Below are 18,810 nucleotides of genomic sequence, written 5' to 3' on the forward strand. Positions count from 1 at the left end.
TGAAAATGACCAATGGTCGAAACTAGTCGTTAAAATATTTTAAAGTTTTTTAATAAAAGGGTACTACACGTTTTTATATTGTTTTTATTAATTTGAATAAAGTATCCCATATAAGTGAAGTGATTTTATTTTAACATTGTATATTACCTGTTTTTGGTTGCGAAGCCTGATTCTTCAATATTACATGTAACAATATCTTACAAGTTTAAATTTTGAGAATGAAATTATTTCTACGAAGAATAAGTTTCTGTAAAAGATCCAATCTCAAATGGATGAAGCAGTGGTTCTTAAAAAAAAGTAATTTTCTTACAAATCTTGTACAGATTCTTATTGTAAAACGTTGAATATGTTCTAGATGTGGAAGGTTATCAACAAAGTGGAGATAGTTGACAATTGGACCCAGACTAATGGAAATGATAATGATCTCCTTGAAGGATTAGCTCTGGTTCGATGTTGTGATTTGAGTAGCTCCAACTATTTGGCTGTTGCTACATCGAAGATGGTGAAACTCTGCAACTTGATCAATAAGGAGAAGAACGATCTGTCTTTCGACCAAACATTGAATTGTTGTGGTTTTTCGGCTGATGGGAAATGTTTGGCGTTTGGCTTTGCGGACGGAGCGATCAAGGTAATTTTATTATTCTACTAGCAGGTAACCCGTGCTCTGCAAGGGTCTAGTTAACCTAATTGACCTACTCAAATCTTGAAGAATTTCAAATAGGCCTATAACCATCCTCGGTAAATTGAGAATGTATATGCAAAATTTCAAGTTAATCAGTTCATTATTTCAGAGGTGATGATTCGTGAATTGTGAATTTCCTATCTCGTACGTGTTTATGCCGATTCCCTCCTTTATTATATAATGGATTACAGATTTCCTAATCCAAATTTGCACCTTATCCCTGAACCTTTTCAAAATGTTGCTCAGCTCGAACATTACTTCGGTCCCTTTTCATTATATTGAAAAGTTTGTTTCTTGTTTGAATAGCTTGAACTAGACCACCTGTTACCTAAGGTTTCAGCGCCTTGGAACGGTGCTTTACCGACCTCTTACTGCTTCATTAATTGTACTTGAAAATTGTATATGAGTTTGCAAAATACTTTCAGAGCTTGAATATGCAGCATCCACATCTACACAATAGATTACAGAGTTCAAATTCTCCATCGCAATTAACCCATTCAGTATAACATAATCCATCTTAAAATTCAATTTCAATCGTTTAAAATTAATGTAAACAGCTCTCATATATAAATTACAATATTAAATTGTTTTTTTCAAATTCATATTTTATTCATTTTATTACTCTCTGATGTTCATTGTATTCTTATTTTTTGTGAACTGTCAAGTTTGAGTCTTGAAGAATGATACAAGTTCTCCTGAATATATATATTTTTAATTCAATTTCCCTCAACGAGTTGGAAATTTACTTGAATGTATATTTTGTGTATGACCTGTTTACGAGAAATATTCTATATGTAAAATTGTTTTCATTCGTCCATAGACATATGGTATTGGAATTCAGAGTTTATTTTGCCAAGACTCATAAGAATTACGAGTAACTTCAATGAGAATTTCAGAAGCTATATGGTGATATAGCTACTTGCAATAGTCACTTAATAATCACTGCTGGTATTAATCGTGAGAGCTAGGATGTGTTGTCATAACACTTGTAAATCCAATAAATTTTTAACCGGATTTCAATTGAATTTTTCCGATATTAATAATGAAATTATTGTGTCCTGTATAATATTTGAGAAACATGATATTGTCATTTTATTTTATTCATCATATTTTCATTGCATTGAAATAACTATTATATCTCCACTTAGAATAACCCTTTCTAGGCCAATTTTATAAAAAAAAATTGAAAAAATCCATTACTCCTAAAATAGTTCATTATTAACCCATACAACTTCAAAAATATGTTTCATCCATTTTCTTTTCTGGAAAATGGGGAAAAACTACATGATTCCAGATGGAATCAGTGGTCTCCAGCTTCATTCATCATACATGTACTAAATGGGAGTGGAATATTGTAAATATGTATTTAAATATTGGGATGGAATGTTCATATTTACTCCATTTAGAACCAAATTTCAAATTAACGTGAATTTAAATTCTCTATAAGAATCCATTAAATATTATACAGGGTGTCCCACCAAGGTTGGACATGATCAACAGCCGTTGACCATAGATTCTACTCGACATTTCTGACAAAAAATGTTCAGTAAACTTTTTTCCTATCGACCTTAGTTTTCGAGATATATCGATTTTCCGATATTTTCAGAATAATATGCCCACTTCCGGTCATTAAATACTCAATAACTCAAAAACTACTGGTCGAATTTCAATTTCAAGGGTATTGTTGGAAAGAGAAAAACATTTCAAACAAGATTAATGTAATTTTATCTGTTGTTAGATATTTAGTAGTTTTTTATTAGGGCTTAAACTTGAAAAAATGCTATTCTTCAAATTCAAAGTCAAATTTCAAACCGATTTTTCTCGGGGTGATTATAGTGGTTTCAATATTATGAAAACTTCTCCATTCTATTAGCTTCCGAATGAGTATAAATTCGAAATGGTAATTTTCATGATAAAGTGTTCAAAACTGCTAATATCTGGAATAAACATCTTCAAAATGAGGAAATTCACAAACAGCATGCATCAAGTCGTGATCCTAAAAGGGTGAAATCACCTGATTATTGCATTATTTTCTGTAGCACATAGCCTAAATCCTATATAAAATATTATACAATTTTACAAGATCCAACAAAATGTATTTATAGAATAATAATTCAAAGTGGATGACAGAATTAAAAAACTGATGGTAATCAAGTTACATATCATGCTCACTTCTTACAGGAATTCAAATAACCTCCATTTCTGTTTATGCAACTTCTGCTGCGTTTCATCAAGCTTCGAGTTGCCCGTCTCACTTCGTTGGGCCGTGTCTTCATTACTTTAAACGTCAATCGAATTCTGAGAATCAGTTCCTCCCTGGTCTCTACAGGTTCTCTGTAAACTTTACTTTTCACAACCCCCCAAAGTAGAAGTCTATTGGAGTAAGATCAGGTGAACGTGGTGGCCAACTTACGGGTCCACCTTGGCCAATCCACCGCCCAGCATAATTGTTATCAAGCCACCCACGGACGTTTCTAGCATAATGAGGGAATGAGGTAGGCAGCCATCCAACTGGAGCCACATATTCTGCCTCAAATTGAGAGGCACGTCTTCCATCAATTCGTGAAGCTCATTGACCAGAAAGTCAATATAAACTTCACCATTTATTCTTGCAGGGAAAATGAAAGGTCCATGTATGTGTATCGTGGAAATTTACAGCACCAGTTCTTGTAAACGTACTTTTATCTGTGATCTGTCAATAAAATGGTACAGTATCATGTTCATTCAACTCTTGAACTGGGTATCATGAAATGGTCGAAAGTTATTCTTCTATGATATTCTTTGAACTATTCTTGAAACATCCAACATCCCAGCTACCCACCGGATGCTGGATCGAGGATTCTGCTCGAAATACTTTAGAATAAGATTCTCAAAAGCTTCAGAAATTAAGACGGGCCTCTCGTACCTTGAAACTGATCCTAGACCCTTACCATCTTGACATCTGTCAATCTTGAAAACGTGTTATGAGATGGGTGTTTCGGGTCAGGAAAACGTCTCCTGTATACACGCTATGCCTCTCTTGAATTGCATTTACACTCTCCATACACCAATAACATGTTCAAGTACTCAATCAAGTTAAATTTCATGATAATGAAGGCGAACACTTCTCTACTAGACAAAGTTGATACATATCATGCCAATTAACTGGAAAGCAAACTGAAAACTATACTGAAAATAGGCTGAAACATATACACTTCTTGTCATTTTATTCAGGATTTATGGTACAGGAAATAATGCAAGTTATTGAAAAAGTCATATCATTGTAGAATGTTGAAATGTTGATTAAAACTTGTGAATATTGTCAGAGATAAATCAGGTGATTTCACCCCTTTGAAATCACCACTTGATGCATTGTGAATTTCTTCATTTTGAAGGTGTTCATTCCAGATACTATAGTGTGGTCCACCTTATAATGGCAGTGGATAAAGATAGAAGAATAGCAATGCCGATTTTCTGCATCAACTAATTATATTTCTACACTGTCAAAAACATAATTGTCATCGTTGTGGACCTAGAAAAGGATATTACCACCGGCTTTGTCAAATGATAGACAAGGATAGCAAAACCAAAGTTGATCAAATACTGTCATTATAACGTGGACCTCACTATAGCAGTTTTGAACACTTTATCATGGAAATTACCTTTTCGAATTTATACTCATTCGAAAGCTTATGGAATGGAGAAGTTTTTGAAACATTGAAACCAAGTTTATTATGAACTAGCCTATGTTGATAATTAAAAAAAAATAGATTGTAAGATAATTTGTGCTGTAGCCTGTTGAATCCTTCAAATACGAAAATAGTTTGAATAAAAGAATAAATAAGAGAGAATAGTTTTGATACATTTTTTTCAAGAGTAGGCCCTGGCTGCCTCACTACTGAAACCAGTAGCTACGATTAGGCCACCCACACTGATGTTTATAAAACGTTTAATAAATGTTATCTCTTAAACATTTGAAACGTTTAGACAACGTTGTATGTTGTTGGCCATAACGTTTTCTAAACGTTTATTCAACCTTTAGTTTGGTAGTGACCTTTACGTTCAATAAACATTTATTTGAACGTTGTATTCAACATTTTGATAAACATTACAGACAACTTTCAACGTTTTATCAACGTTTTGATAAACATTATATTAACGTTTTGATAAACATTATATCACGTTTTAATGAACATTATAATCAACCATTAGTTAAGCATTCGATTCTTTCCCAGGTAGCACAGAAACGTTGAAATAAAGTTAAAAACACGTAATACCTTAACGTTGAAAACACGAAAAAATGTCCGCCGTTTCCACATTATTTTCAACGTTGAATAATAGTTGAAAAAACATCGTGGTAACCATTATTTTCAACTATCAACAGACGTTGAATTAGCCATACTTTTGAACCGGTACCTTACTAATTACATGATAATATTTCTAAAATCATTTGGAAAGAGATAAAAATACGAAATCATATTTCCATTTATTTACATATGATTTCATGTAACAGAAATATTACCGTGCAATGCGGTACATTGGTAAGGTGACATTAAAAACACACAATAAAAACCATATTACTTCAATTTTGATCCACAAAAATTATTGTAAGTTGTTTAAAAAACTGAGATGGTTACAACCAAATTACCATGGTAATTTAATATACTCTGCCATTGTATAGCTGAAATCTCAAAAATATTTTATGTCTGTAAGAAACAGAACTTAAAACTATTATATATTATATTGAATGATGAAATACAAAATCAATATTTTTTCATTACCATGTTACAGTAAAACACTTTTATAAACTGCTTATTGCACTACATCTAACCACTTTTTAATTTTAAAAACTGAATATACAAAAGTTATGTATATACATTCAAACAAAATGTTGACTGTAATTGGAATACCAATAAAAATTGCAATAGATACAGTATTGACATTTCAAAAAATCTGGAGTGGCGCACTCACACAACTTTCCTTGCCGTTATGAAAAATGATAACCAGACGGTAGTCACGCGCATCTCAAGTCTACTATTCAAAGATCTGAGCCAGCTGGTGACAGGACAATAACGCTGGAGACACATGATGTCTGCTATCTCTTCATAGTGAATGATAAATATAGAATCAACAGTTGCCAACAGTTTGCAATTATTGAATAATCAAATTTTCTCGAATTTCGAGCTTATTTTCAATGTTATGTGAAAATGTTACTGAACATTGTAGATTTTTATGCTCAATCTTTTCCACTTGAAAATTTTTGTTTAAATAATTGTATCTGAAGCCTTATAATTGAGAATCTGAAATCAAACTTTGCATAGATGAGGCGGAACTCCTGAAATTTTCACAGATATGGGACTTGTGGCTGTTGATAGAGCTTAACAATGTCTATTTTAGGTATAAATTTAATCAAAATCGTTGGAGACGTTTACGAGAAAATCGCGAAAACCCTGTTTTTGACAACATTTTCACCATTTTAGTCGCCATCTTGAATTACCCTTACCCTTACCCTTACGTTATGAGAGACTCACATGTAGGCTTAAGCCTGTGTTTGTGAGGGCCTGGCGTAATTCGCTGAATTTAAAATCGATAAACTAAATTATGAAAATTGATATTATATTAACTCAAATTGAGAAAAATACAGATTAAAAAAAATGATATGAGTAAATGTTGATATTATAGGAAGAAAACAAATAATTGGCTGCAGAAACACCCAGTTATAATTAACGACTAAAAGTTAGTAAAACTAAAAGGTAATGTAATAAAGGTAAAAGGTAATAAAACTATAGCAATGCAATTAAATACCAAGTTATAAAGAATTTTCCAAACTTAGAATGAAAGATGGTGATGACGATGGACAAACCAATCAAAAACATGTAATACTATAACAGTAAACTACACTGGCTATAAAAAAATAATAATAATAAGCACTATGGGACTTGGATTTCGAAGGACCACAGACAAGATCACCAAGTTCCACATTCCCTACCTATATACAGAGAGAAGCACGCGTTCAGACTCCTCTTGGTCACTTATAGTTAACCACTTCTCAACAAGTCTCTTATACTGGCCTGATCTGTAATTTTGAAAAGTTTTAAGATAGTCAGGTATGTTTCTAAGTATTATGTGTGACAGGTACTGAATATTAGTTGTTGAATATGTTTTATTTAATCTTGGAGTCTGTATACTGTTTATATGTGATGCTCTGGTGGGGTATCTATGATCTATTGTATTGTTAAAAATTTGGTTATGGTGAGAGTGCATGTAAATTAAGGCAGATCTCACAAATAGCTGCCTTACATTGAACACTTTAAAGTCCGCATATAATTCTTTAGTGTGACATCTGGGACCTCTCTGCAATGCGACCCTCAAGATAGAATTTTGAGAAACTTTTAAAGGCTCAAGAACAGTTTTATAGCCTTTTTATAGGGGCGTAACGGTATCGGTTTCAGCTTCGAAGTATTCTCCAAATTAACATCTTGCAACAACTCGCCCAGAAAGCTGAAAGCTCCTCCACGAATGGTGCGCCTGGATATCCAAATCAGGATGGAGACCTGATTTGGAGAACCAAATCCGATACACCCCCTTGTTCCAAAGCCCTTCTCTCACTCCCTTCTTCTTTTCTTCTTCCCTCCTGCTTTGGAACTTCTGTCATGGGGCTCTGGTGTGTCGTCTGGTGGTGCTCTGCTCGCTGTCTCATTTGGAATGGCGAGTGGTGGTGGTGCTGGACGGGTTACCGGAGCCCTGTAAAACCTAGAATGATACGTTTTCCACTGACTTTGCTTTGTGTCATTCTCACTTTATTCTTTCTGTCTGGCCTTCCTTGGCCAATCTCTTCTTTTCTTATTTCTTGGCGTCTGGTGGCAGCCGGCCTTAAATTTCAGCCAATTATTTTCTCCTTGATCATGAATAGTACAACTAATAGAGCGATTACCAGGGCTAGGGCATCCCCCAGAAGCGATGAGACTGCGATTTCCAGAGCTAGGGCATCCCCCGTAAGCGATGAACCTCAGGATGGAGAAAATACTAGGGCGTTCCCCAGAAGCGACGAAAATGTCATTAGAGCACCGCCACAAGCACCTAGAATGCGAATTTCAACATGGAACGTGGGCTCAATGACTGGACGCAGCACCGAATTGGGCAAAGTACTACAACGTAGACGCATTAATATTTGTTGTATTCAAGAGACAAAGTGGAAGGGGTCTAAATCACGGAACATTGGCTGTGGCTACAAACTTATATATCATGGTACTAGAGCACAAAATGGAGTTGGGATTGTTGTGGATAGGGATCTCCAGGAAAGGGTGGTAGAAGTGGAAAGAGTCACTGAAAGATTGATGTCTATTAAATTTGCTTTGGACAATCAATGCTGCATGAATGTCATAAGTGCTTATGCACCCCAAGCAGGTTGTACAAACGCTGAAAAAGACACATTCTGGGAAGAGATAAACGATCTTTTATGTGCCATACCTTCCAATGAAAACACGTATGTCTGTGGGGATCTGAACGGACATGTAGGGCAGACCACAACAGTCTATAACAGGATACATGGAAATTATGGCTATGGAAAGGTTAATACAGAAGGCGAAAAAATTCTTGAGTTTGCATCAGCACACAATCTAGCGTTAATTAATTAAGCAAGACACAAGAAGATAGAGAAAAATTTTAGCTCGAGTATAAACTGGCCAAGAAAGCTGCAAAAAGGGCTGTTGCACAGGCAAAGGCCGCTTCAGAGCAAGATTTCTACACAAAGATCGAGACCACCAAGGATTCAAAATTGATATTCAAGACTGCCAAGCAGAGGCACAACAACTGTCGAGACATCAGAATGGTCAAATTTATAAAGAATGAGGAAGGTCAGCTTCTCACCAAAGATGAGGACATAAGGAAAAGGTGGAAAGAATATTATTGTCATCTCCTCAATGAAGAATTTCCAATTGAGACACTGCAATCTGAACTGCCGACAATGGGGCCAATTCCGTCCATTTCAGAGGAGGAGGTAAGGGTAGCTCTCCATGAAATGGCCACAAACAAAGCTGTGGGGCCAGATGAGATCCCAGTGGAAGTGTGGAAAATGCTGAATGACACAGGGGTGAAATTTATTACTGGGGTCTTCAATGCGGTGCTCAGTGAAGGAATTCCAGATGAATGGAGGAGAAGCTACATTGTACCATTCTATAAGAACAAAGGTGACGTTCGTTTGTGTAAAAATTTCAGAGCAGTGAAACTCATCTCTCATACATTTAAAATTTGGGAAAGAGTGATGAACAGACGCCTGCTGGGAGTAACATCGGTGACAGAAAATCAATGTGGCTTTGTTAGTGGTAGGTCCACTACTGATGTAGTGCACTCTGTCAGAATCCTTATGGAAAAACACAGAGAAAATAAAGCAGACTTGCATTTAGTGTTCATTGACCTAGAGAAGGCATTTGATAGAGTGCCAAGAGATTTAATCTGGCAAGCATTGAGAGCACAAGGAGTCCCAGAGTACTATGTAAACGTGGTAAGAGATATGTATCATGGAGCTAAAACAAAGGTCAGGAGCCCGGCTGGAATTGGTGAGGAGTTTAGTGTGGAAGTTGGGGTTCATCAAGGTTCAGCCCTGAGCCCACTCTTCTTCAACCTTGTCATGGACTACCTCACTAGAGAAATTCAGCATCCACCACCTTGGGACATTCTTTATGCGGATGACATTGTTCTCATAAGAAAAACGCCAGAAGAATTACAACAGTCTCTTGATCTGTGGCGTAACAGCCTGGAAGCAGCTGGCCTAAGAATTAGCAGAGAGAAGACGGTCTATATGCACTGCAGCTTTGGTGACAATGATGATCAGGCGCAGGCACACATACAATTGCAAGGTACTCCACTCCCAATAGTTACTCAATGCAAATATTTAGGCTCCATAATCAGCCATGATGGAAGCATAGATGCTGACATCTCAAGCCGAATAAACACAGGTTGGATTAAATGGAGAGAGCTAACTGGGGTACTTTGCGACAAAAGAATGCCTGTGCCCATCAAGGGAAAAGTGTATAAAGCTGCAGTGCGACCAGCAATGCTATATGGAAGTGAGTGTTGGCCCCTGAAAAAACAGCAAGAAGATAGACTCCATTCCGCTGAAATTAAAATGCTGAGATGGGCGGGGGGTGTGACTAGACTGGACCACATTCGTAACACACATGTTCGGGGCAGTTTCCGGGTGGCACCAGTCTATGAGAAGATAATGGAAGGAAGGTTGCGCTGGTATGGACATGTAAATAGACGTTCACCCAATCACATGACAAGGAAGGTACTTGATATGGAGACACAGCCGAGGGGCAGAGGCAGACCCCGTCTCACATGGCTAGGTTTAGTTCATAGAAATATGAAGCAGTTGGACCTGACAAATCAGACGACCCAGGATCGTTCGAACTGGAGACTGAGATCAAGGAGAGCCGACCCCAAATAATGGGAAAAAGGCAAGGAGGAAGAAGAAGAAGAAGAAGAAGAAGAACAGTTTTATAGCATCCCCCCCCCACGCAATTATTCCCCACTGCAACATTGATAGAAATACATTCGATATATTACATTTGATAGAAATAGTTCGTGTCGGATCCTTATATTGCAAAGACCTTAAGTTCCAAATGTCAAGTCATTCCGTTAATTGGGAGATGAGATATCGTGTACAAAGACACTCATACACTCATATGGACTCAGGGAACCTTGAAACGTATAGAGAAATTCATAAATTGGGGTACCTTGATTTTTTTGGAAAACAATACTTCCCTTACCTATGGTAATAGGGCAAGGAAAGTAAAAATTGGTTTTGTTTTAGTAGAAGCACTAGCTGTATAGAACATGAACTAAATGTAACAGAGAGGCTTATTTAGTATAGAATAAAGAGACTATAATCACAATGTGGCTATTTGTTTGAGAAGGCTAAATTATGGTAAAAGTATAGTGGATTTGAAAAAGCTAGCCAGCAATCAAAATGCTGAGAGAACAAATTTCCACAGTGTTATTATACAGTCTCTCTGTAGTGTGAAATAAAGTAAGCGAATATTAAATGCATGAAAAGTCTGTATATTGTAAAATTATTACAAAAAAGATTATGGATGTTTGAGATTCTCTAAAAATTTACTTATTGGCACTTGGCCTAGTTACATGTGATTGGGTGCTGGATCATTTCTCCGTTTTTCTCAACCTCCATCACGGTCTTTGGAGAATCAAAACCAATTTCGGATTATTATCTGGATTTCTTCATTTGGGGCACTGGAAGTAGACTTGATGTTCCACATTGCACCTGAAAACAAAAATTTATAACCCACTGTGAAAGACAATAATTTTAAAATTGAAAACTGCCATGTAATTTTCATATATTCTTCCAGAAGAAAAATTTAGTGGGATTTAAGTTAGTAGAGATGTGATTTAGATGAGTTTGAGATTGGATATTATATATGAATATATACAGTGTGAGTCATATGTATTGGGAACCCTTCAATAACTTGGAGACTATTGTGGATATTACTGTAACTTTCAGGATACTCTATACTCTACATTTTGAAAATTCATTTTTGATGAAAGTATCATAGAGCATTTCTATTGATGTCATCTTTCTTGTTTTAAAGAGGTCTTTAAAATGATGTATCACACAATGGGTGTTTACATTTAAAATATTCGAGTTACAAGCCCTAAGTCATCCCCTTATGAGGGGTTGGAATTCATTTATATGTCAAAAGATAGAATAACATTGTAAATCCTAAAATTTACAAAAAAGGGTGTTCACTGGGAACCGCATGGTTTTAAAAAGCCACAAATTTTCAAATTTTGAACAAAAACTTTATTTTTTCACACAATGTGTTCTACAAACATGAAATTTGTAATTTTCTCAAAGTTTGTAGAACACATTGTGTGAAAAAATAAACAGTTTTTCATCAAAATTCAAAAATTTGTGGCTTTTTTAAAACCATGCGGTTTCAGTAAACACCCTTTTTATATCTACAACTACAACATTCTCCAACGTATTGAAGGGCTCCCATACATATGACTCACTCTGTATAATAAATATCATGCTAAGAACTTGATCTGTGTAAAAAAGTTGGGGAAGATTGTGGGAATAAGTCAACTCATTGGAGATTCTAGTGAAGAAAAATAAATCAATTTCAAATGACATAGAATAACACTGATATACTACTAAGGCCCGTTTGCACAGTATAAGTTTGAGCTAAAGTTCAAACCTTTTTTTTAGTTTGAACTAAATTTCTGTTTTTAAAGTATCAGTTTAAACTGCCTACCTAACCTAGTCTATAAATCAAGAATTCACAGATCTTTGAATTACTAAACTCAGTGATGTGAGTAGCTCAAGATGGATTTTAGTTATTCTTTTTACTTTCCTTGCCCTACTACCATAGGTAAGGAAAGTATTGCTTTCCAAAAAAATTAAGGTACCCAAATTTCAAGTTTTCTATACGTTTCAAGGTCCCCTGAGTCCAAAAACATGATTTTTGGGTATTGGTCTGTGTATGTGTGTGTGTGTGTGTGTATGTGTGTGTGTGTGTGTATGTCTGTGAACACGATAACTCCATTCCTAATTAACCGATCGACTTGAAATTTTAAACTTAAGGTCCCTATACCATTAGGACCCGACAATAAGAAATTCAATAAAATTCAATTCAAGATGGCGGAAAAATGGCGGATAATTACTAAAAAACCATGTTTTTCACGTTTTTCTCGAAAATGGCTCCAACGATTTTCTTCAAATTTATACCATGGATAGCTATTTTTAAGCCCTATCAACTGGCATAAGTTTCATTTCTGGGAAAATTTCAGGAGCTCAAAATTTCAGGATAATGACCAAAAACCAGGTTTTTCACGGTTTTCTCGAAAACGGCTCTAACGATTTTCTTCAAATTCAAGCCATGGGTAGCTATTCATAAGTCCTATCAAATGACATGAGTTTTTTCCTTGGAAAATTGCAGGAGCTCCGTAATATTCTTGAGAAAAATGGCGGATAATTACTAAAATACCATGTTTTTCACGATTTTTTCAAAATAACTTGACCGATTTTTTTCAAATTCATACTCTGTATAGTTATTTATCAGCTCTATTAATTGGCATGAGTCTCCTTTCTGGGAAACTAATGGGGGGTCCACCCCATCCTTGAGAAATGGACTTTGTAACCTCCTTCTCGTGCATGAGGTAGGTAGGTAGAGCAGTTCATAAAAAGAACACATAGTCGAGATATTTCATCTGTAGAACAGCTGTTTTGACGACTTTAAAAAAATGACGACTAAAAAAATCATTGAATTTCACAATTTACACAAAGGAAAAAGTACTCTGAAAACAATTATATATACACATATACAAAAGTCTGATCGTAGTTTCGAATATGAGCAAGGAAAGTTGTGTGAGTGTACCACACCAGATTTTTTAATTAGCAATAAAAGTGTGTACTGTGTTATAATTTCAGAATTTTCTTGTCAGAAATACAGTAACATATGTGCCCACTTTGAAAACAACCAATTTGAAGCAACCAACAACCAACTAGGCAGGTTTTTTGGTAACTTAGCCCAAGTTAGGCTGATTTAGTAAAGTTTAGCTTGAAAGTTTGTAGTTGATGACTACTAATCAAAGCATAGTCTATTTTTGATATTGAAATATAGGCCTATTAAATTTATTTATCATTGGCAGAGAGATCCTTTTGGATGTTCAGCCTTGCCGTATTACCCAATGTCATTTCCTATCAACACTCAAGTTTATAGGTTATATATATTAGGTTCTTCATGTTTTCAATATATTAAAAAAGATGATATGGAAGATGGTAATATAATATGGTTTATTTTTTCAAATTTACAAATAAATAATAGAGACTATACCACAAGGAAACGTTTTCAGCATAGGTTAATTTTATGCTTGCCTAACACAATCACAGAAAACTATAAAACTATATACCTAACTATATCTGAAGAGTAGGCTATATGAGTAAAAATTGTTTTATATATCATATACATGCATACATAATATAATAAATAATTTGTAAATGTGTAACTTACCTTTCAATCATTCAAAAGATAGAGATCACAAAAATTACAATACGAACAAATCACATCCACTCACAGCTATAAAAATGAGGTTAGGCTACTGTATTTTCTTTGAGTTGAGCAGTTTTATTGCGCATGCTTGAATACAATTTTGCACAATATTTGAATATTGGAGAATTCATATATTCTGTGTTTCTAGGATAATTTACATATATTAAGCATAATTAAGTGAAGCCACATGAGTGGCTTGTGATTTATACTTGAAATTGTTGGAATCAATATAATAAAAGTGGTTATCATATTCGAATTGAAAACTTGAAAATGATTTCAAAGTCTTAGTGTGTTATTTTATAAATGGCATTCTTTCAAGCATAAGCTTGAGTCCAATTTGAAAAATGATATAACTTATTCAATTTTGGATAGAATTATTTGAGATTCTAGGACATTGTTGATAATATAAACAGAAATGGTCATGATTTTTTTCAAAATTTTTCATCATCAATTACCATTTATTTAAAATTTTAAACGTTAGTAGCCCATCAACGGCACATTTGACAGGTTTTTTGCATACCATAAAAGTTCTGGAAATTCACTTCTACTGCCGAATTAGTCATAAAAGACTGCTTTTTTGAACATTTTTGGGAAACTTGAAAATCAGTCAAATTTATTTCAAAGTCCCTACGGTACCTATCTGGATTAAAATTAGAGCAAAAGGTCTATTATATCATCAACAGTGCATTGTAGACGATTTTTGCAGAAGACAAAAAGTGTTTAAATTGCAATTATGAACCCAAATTGATCAACAAAAAGCCTGAAGTGAGACTTTTTTGGAAAACTCAAAAAAATTCAGTCTTAATTTGTGCAAAACATTATTTTTATCTCGATAACGGTTGGAGACAATTTTTGAAGAAGATAGAAAGGGGTTTAAATTCAATTCCACTTAAGAATTGTTGGTTAGAAAGCCTAAATTGAGACATTTTTAGGGATTAAGTTACACAGGTGTGGGGGGGAGGAGACACCTTCTGAAAAAAATGTTTGATTTTCACTTAGTGTGTTGACTGGGTAGGTACTGTAAAAATTCCATACTGTACCAACCTTTCTAACATTTCTTTTAGTAAACATTTCTAAAGTTTATCAAACGTTGTTTTCATAACGTTTATCATCATTATACATTCTAGACGTTTATTAAACGTTTATAGAGTAAACGTTCATTTTAGTGAACTTTTCTAACGTTTATTAAACATTGTTTTCATAACGTTTATCGGATTTATACATTTTAAACATTTATTAAACGTTTTTGTTCTGCTGTGTGGGCAGTGACTCCAGTTGAAATCATGTGATTTTTTAATCAAAACCTTTCCAAATTAGAGTAGAATATTCATACTAACCTCATGGAGTTGCTCGTAAAAATGTTCCAAAGTGCCTGGAATTTTCCTGATGAATAATATTCAATTGGAATTAATAAATATTTTTGATAAAAATGTTCCAAAGTGCCTGGAATTTTCCTGATGAATAATATTCAATTGAAATTAATAAATATTTTTGATAAAACTGCTAAGTTGATTCAGCTCAACGTTAGTAGACAAAAGGTGATCACTCACAGGTGTATGATTCAAAGTGGTGGGGGGAACGCCAGCGTGACGTCACGTGTAGTAAAAATGTTCTAGAGTAACCACACTGAGCATACAGTTTATTCACTGTATCTTCAAATAATTATATCGTCGTATAATCTCCTCAAGATTGACCTAGAACTTTAAAATTCTCCATACTTATAGCGAATGAATCACCGATTCTAATGATGTTGTTAAATATTTCAAGTTCATTCAACTTTTATGAATAAAATGAAGTTGAAAGTTTTTCATGAATCTAAAAATGTGACACGAAAAAGTTAATAAGCTGGAAAAGCGTTAGTAGACAATGTTACACTATTATAATTTCAGATTAACCCTTAAAAAATCTTGATAAACCAATGCATCGCAATAAACCGATAAACCGATCCCGATAAATCTGATGAATTTCATTCATTGTAAATGCACTGAACACATGCTGGTATCGAGCACATGTTCTACGAGAATCAAAATATCTCATCCCCGAAATTCACAAGCTGATGTATAGCCAAACTACAAAATATAAACACGACCTAGAAGATGAAGAAACCTTAAGGGTTTGAAAGGGAAGGTTAGGAGGTGGGGTATTTGCTTTTATATGGCAAAATGATTGTATTATTCAAATGTTTTAATAATTATTGTAAAGCAGAAACAGAAAGCAAAATGGCAAAATGATTGTATTATTCAAATGTTTTAATAATAATTGTAAAGCAGAAACAGAAAGCTTGCATGTCAGAAAATGTTTGTGTTATATAATACGACACCATATGATTTTCAAGAATGCGATATTCTGCCTACTCTGTACTACAGCCTACGTCACGGCTGCAGTTCCCCCACTCCAATTGCATTTCAACGAAAATACTATAGATGAGTGACCAACCTTCTGTCTACTAACTTTGGATTCAGCTGCTTCTAGTCATGAACATAACCAAAAAACATCACATTGCCTAGGAATTTCAGTTGAGAAGCTCTGTAGCGCTGGTGAGCTCTGGTGACAGAGACTTGAACTAATCATCTTGATTCCAAAAGTCATCATTGGACTGAAACGATGACTGTAGGAGACAAGAATATAACATGGGACCAGAAAGACAGCTACAGAGTGTGCTTGCTCCTGTACCGTATTACGTTTACAAGTATTGTAGAATCTGAACTTGAATATATAGTTTTCATTCATGAAATAGCATTATAGTACTCTTTTTGAAAAGTTTTTAATATAAAATAATAGATTAGAAACTCAAATTAAAACTACTAGTTTTGATGTTTCACATCATCTTCAGATTCTAAAAATAATTTTCAAATAAACGTTTTACTAATAGTTTTGTTATTTAAAATAACAAAGTTTTCATTCAATTTACTAAATTTATTAAATGAGTCTATTGTATAACTTTTACATGACGTATGACATTATATTTGAGGTTCTATAGTTAAATTGAAATAATTCAAAAATAAGTAGGTCATGGGAATTTGTGAAAGCTCTCAAGTTTGATCAGAGAACAGAGATGCCCCTCATTCATCAAGTAACGTTTTGTTTTTGAATTTAAAAAATAAAGTACCAGGAATAAAAATATTGAATGAATTAGAAATTCGAAAATCTTCTCAGTATTCTGTCATTCTGGACCATTTGCTCAGAATATGTTTTATCAACAATAAATTTCCTCCATTATTGATAGTGTGGAACGAGTTTTACTTTTTCCGTTTATTTTATTCCCTTTTTATGATTCTTTTATCTTCTTCACTCATACTTTTTTAAAGTTTGAACATTTCTTATTTATATTTGCTTACTTTATATTGTTTTCTCTACCTTCTACTAGAAATCTTTGTTTTTAGTGTCACATTTATTTCTCTGAGTGTATTTATTCTATTTGTCTTGCTTTCAGTATTTGTAACTGGGCACCCGCCGAAAAACCTACGGATTTGGCAGGACACTCAATTGTTTTTGAATTGTGAAATTTTTTTATCTGATTAGAGTGAGTTTGAACCAAATCTCAATAGCTATGGGTTTAACCTGAAAATGTTGTCATTTATTTTCAAGAATGTGTTCTATTGCAGATTTACAATGTTGATCTGCAAGCGATTGGTGAGACGAACGTGAAGAGGTCGGTGCATCGTGTGTGCGTCGGGAATGGCGCGAGGGTGTTTGGTGCGCTGTCCGCCAAACGCATCTACTTGGGCCGCCTGCCTTCCGCATCGGCTGACTTCCGCATCGGCTGCACCGAACTGGTCGCCAAACAGCTCTTCAAGGCCGCCAATCACGACTGCTTCCTCGCTATCGACACACGCTCTCAAATCTATCAAGTCAAGTTTTACAACAGCTTCGATTTATCTGGTGCGCTCTCCACTCTCACTATTAGTAAGTTGGTACGAGTATTATTTCAACAACTAGGACTTCACAAATTTATTATAAAAATATCTCTAAACTTAAAATATTCATCGCAGTAGAAATGACAATGTAAAATTTGTTACAGTAATTTCAATAGTAATAGATCCGATTTTCCGATTACAATAGTTATAGATCCGATTTTCCTCTCACTTTAAACTCTACACTTAATTATTACTAGTAGTTCTGTGAACAGTAGACCTCGCGCTCAGTAAGTTACATTGACCTGTTGTTATGTTTTCTCAAAAATTAATACATTTATCAATTTAGAATGTCTAGAAAAAATACTAAATAAACATAGAGCTTTTGTCCTATCGTATCGTCGTGACGTGTCGTCCCGGAATGTGAGTGTGAGCGCTGTTATCAGGTCGTGCTGCAACTGTCTACAACGTTGATGGGAAGATACATTTTGAAGATGTTCGATGTTTTTGAACGGGTAGTATTATAGTCAACTGTCTACTAACGTTGATGGAAAGATACATTTTCAAGATTTTCGATTTTTTTGAACGTGTAGTAACATGGTACCTAGAATAGAAGGTACTGGCAACGCGCATCTCGATCTTTTAATGATCAGAGTCAGATGATCGGTGTGACGTCATTGGTGCTCTAAATATCTATTCTTCCTATCTTTTCAATGTTAAATTGAGCAACTTTGTAAGTCTTTTTCTCAAAAATTAAATAACTTTCAAGTCCCATCGACATCTCCTACGATTCATACAATATCTTTCTTCATTTTTTCTAGAAATTCAATACTTTTGGATGGCTGGATCTTTCAGAATGATCGATTTTGTAAGAGCCTGCACATCGAATATCTGTTGCTCTCTTATTGAAAATTAACATGCTTTCCCTGGCTCTTTTGTAATTCAATTACTAAATGCTAATAATTTGATGATTCGATCATTGAATAAGGAATTGAAAACGTGAAAATATAATATTAATTATAATAACTATAATATTATAATAACTATAACTATAATATAATTAACTATAATATTAATTCTCTCACAATCCTTTATCTTGTATGTGTACTGTATATTATTTATAGAGTGAGTCATATTATGTACGGGAACCCTTCAATAAATTGGAGACTGTTGTAGATATAATACTATAACTCTCAGGATGAGTTATTGGTCGAATACTCTACCT

The 18,810-nt window shown here is 34.4% G+C and overlaps 2 protein-coding genes and 1 long non-coding RNA gene across 3 annotated transcripts in view; 2 read left to right on the forward strand and 1 right to left on the reverse strand.

Moving 5' to 3' along the window:
• Window positions 1-18,810, forward strand: part of LOC111053786 (apoptotic protease-activating factor 1) — a 195,388-nt gene that overhangs the window by 150,317 nt on the left and 26,261 nt on the right. Inside the window, exons 20-21 of the mRNA XM_039431890.1 lie at window positions 356-628; window positions 17,337-17,645. Coding sequence (XP_039287824.1) covers window positions 356-628; window positions 17,337-17,645 — 582 coding nt within the window. The remainder of the gene's footprint in view (window positions 1-355; window positions 629-17,336; window positions 17,646-18,810) is intronic.
• LOC120352341 (craniofacial development protein 2-like) lies at window positions 6,246-8,298 on the forward strand. The gene has a single exon (XM_039432416.1). It carries the CDS (start codon window positions 7,315-7,317, stop codon window positions 8,296-8,298), a length of 984 nt encoding a protein of 327 aa, XP_039288350.1. The 5' UTR covers window positions 6,246-7,314.
• Window positions 10,703-15,134, reverse strand: LOC120352345. The gene is made up of 2 exons (XR_005571783.1): window positions 15,069-15,134; window positions 10,703-10,943 (listed from the first exon to the last, which is right to left on the reverse strand). It is a non-coding gene; the product is annotated as an uncharacterized LOC120352345 (long non-coding RNA).

This window comes from Nilaparvata lugens, chromosome 7, assembly GCF_014356525.2.
Source record: "Nilaparvata lugens isolate BPH chromosome 7, ASM1435652v1, whole genome shotgun sequence".
Lineage (NCBI taxonomy): Eukaryota > Metazoa > Arthropoda > Insecta > Hemiptera > Delphacidae > Nilaparvata > Nilaparvata lugens.

Excerpts from the sequence above, each read along its gene's own strand:
- LOC120352341 (XM_039432416.1), top strand. The coding sequence starts at position 7,315 with ATGGGGCTCTGGTGTGTCGTCTGGTGGTGCTCTGCTCGCTGTCTCATT.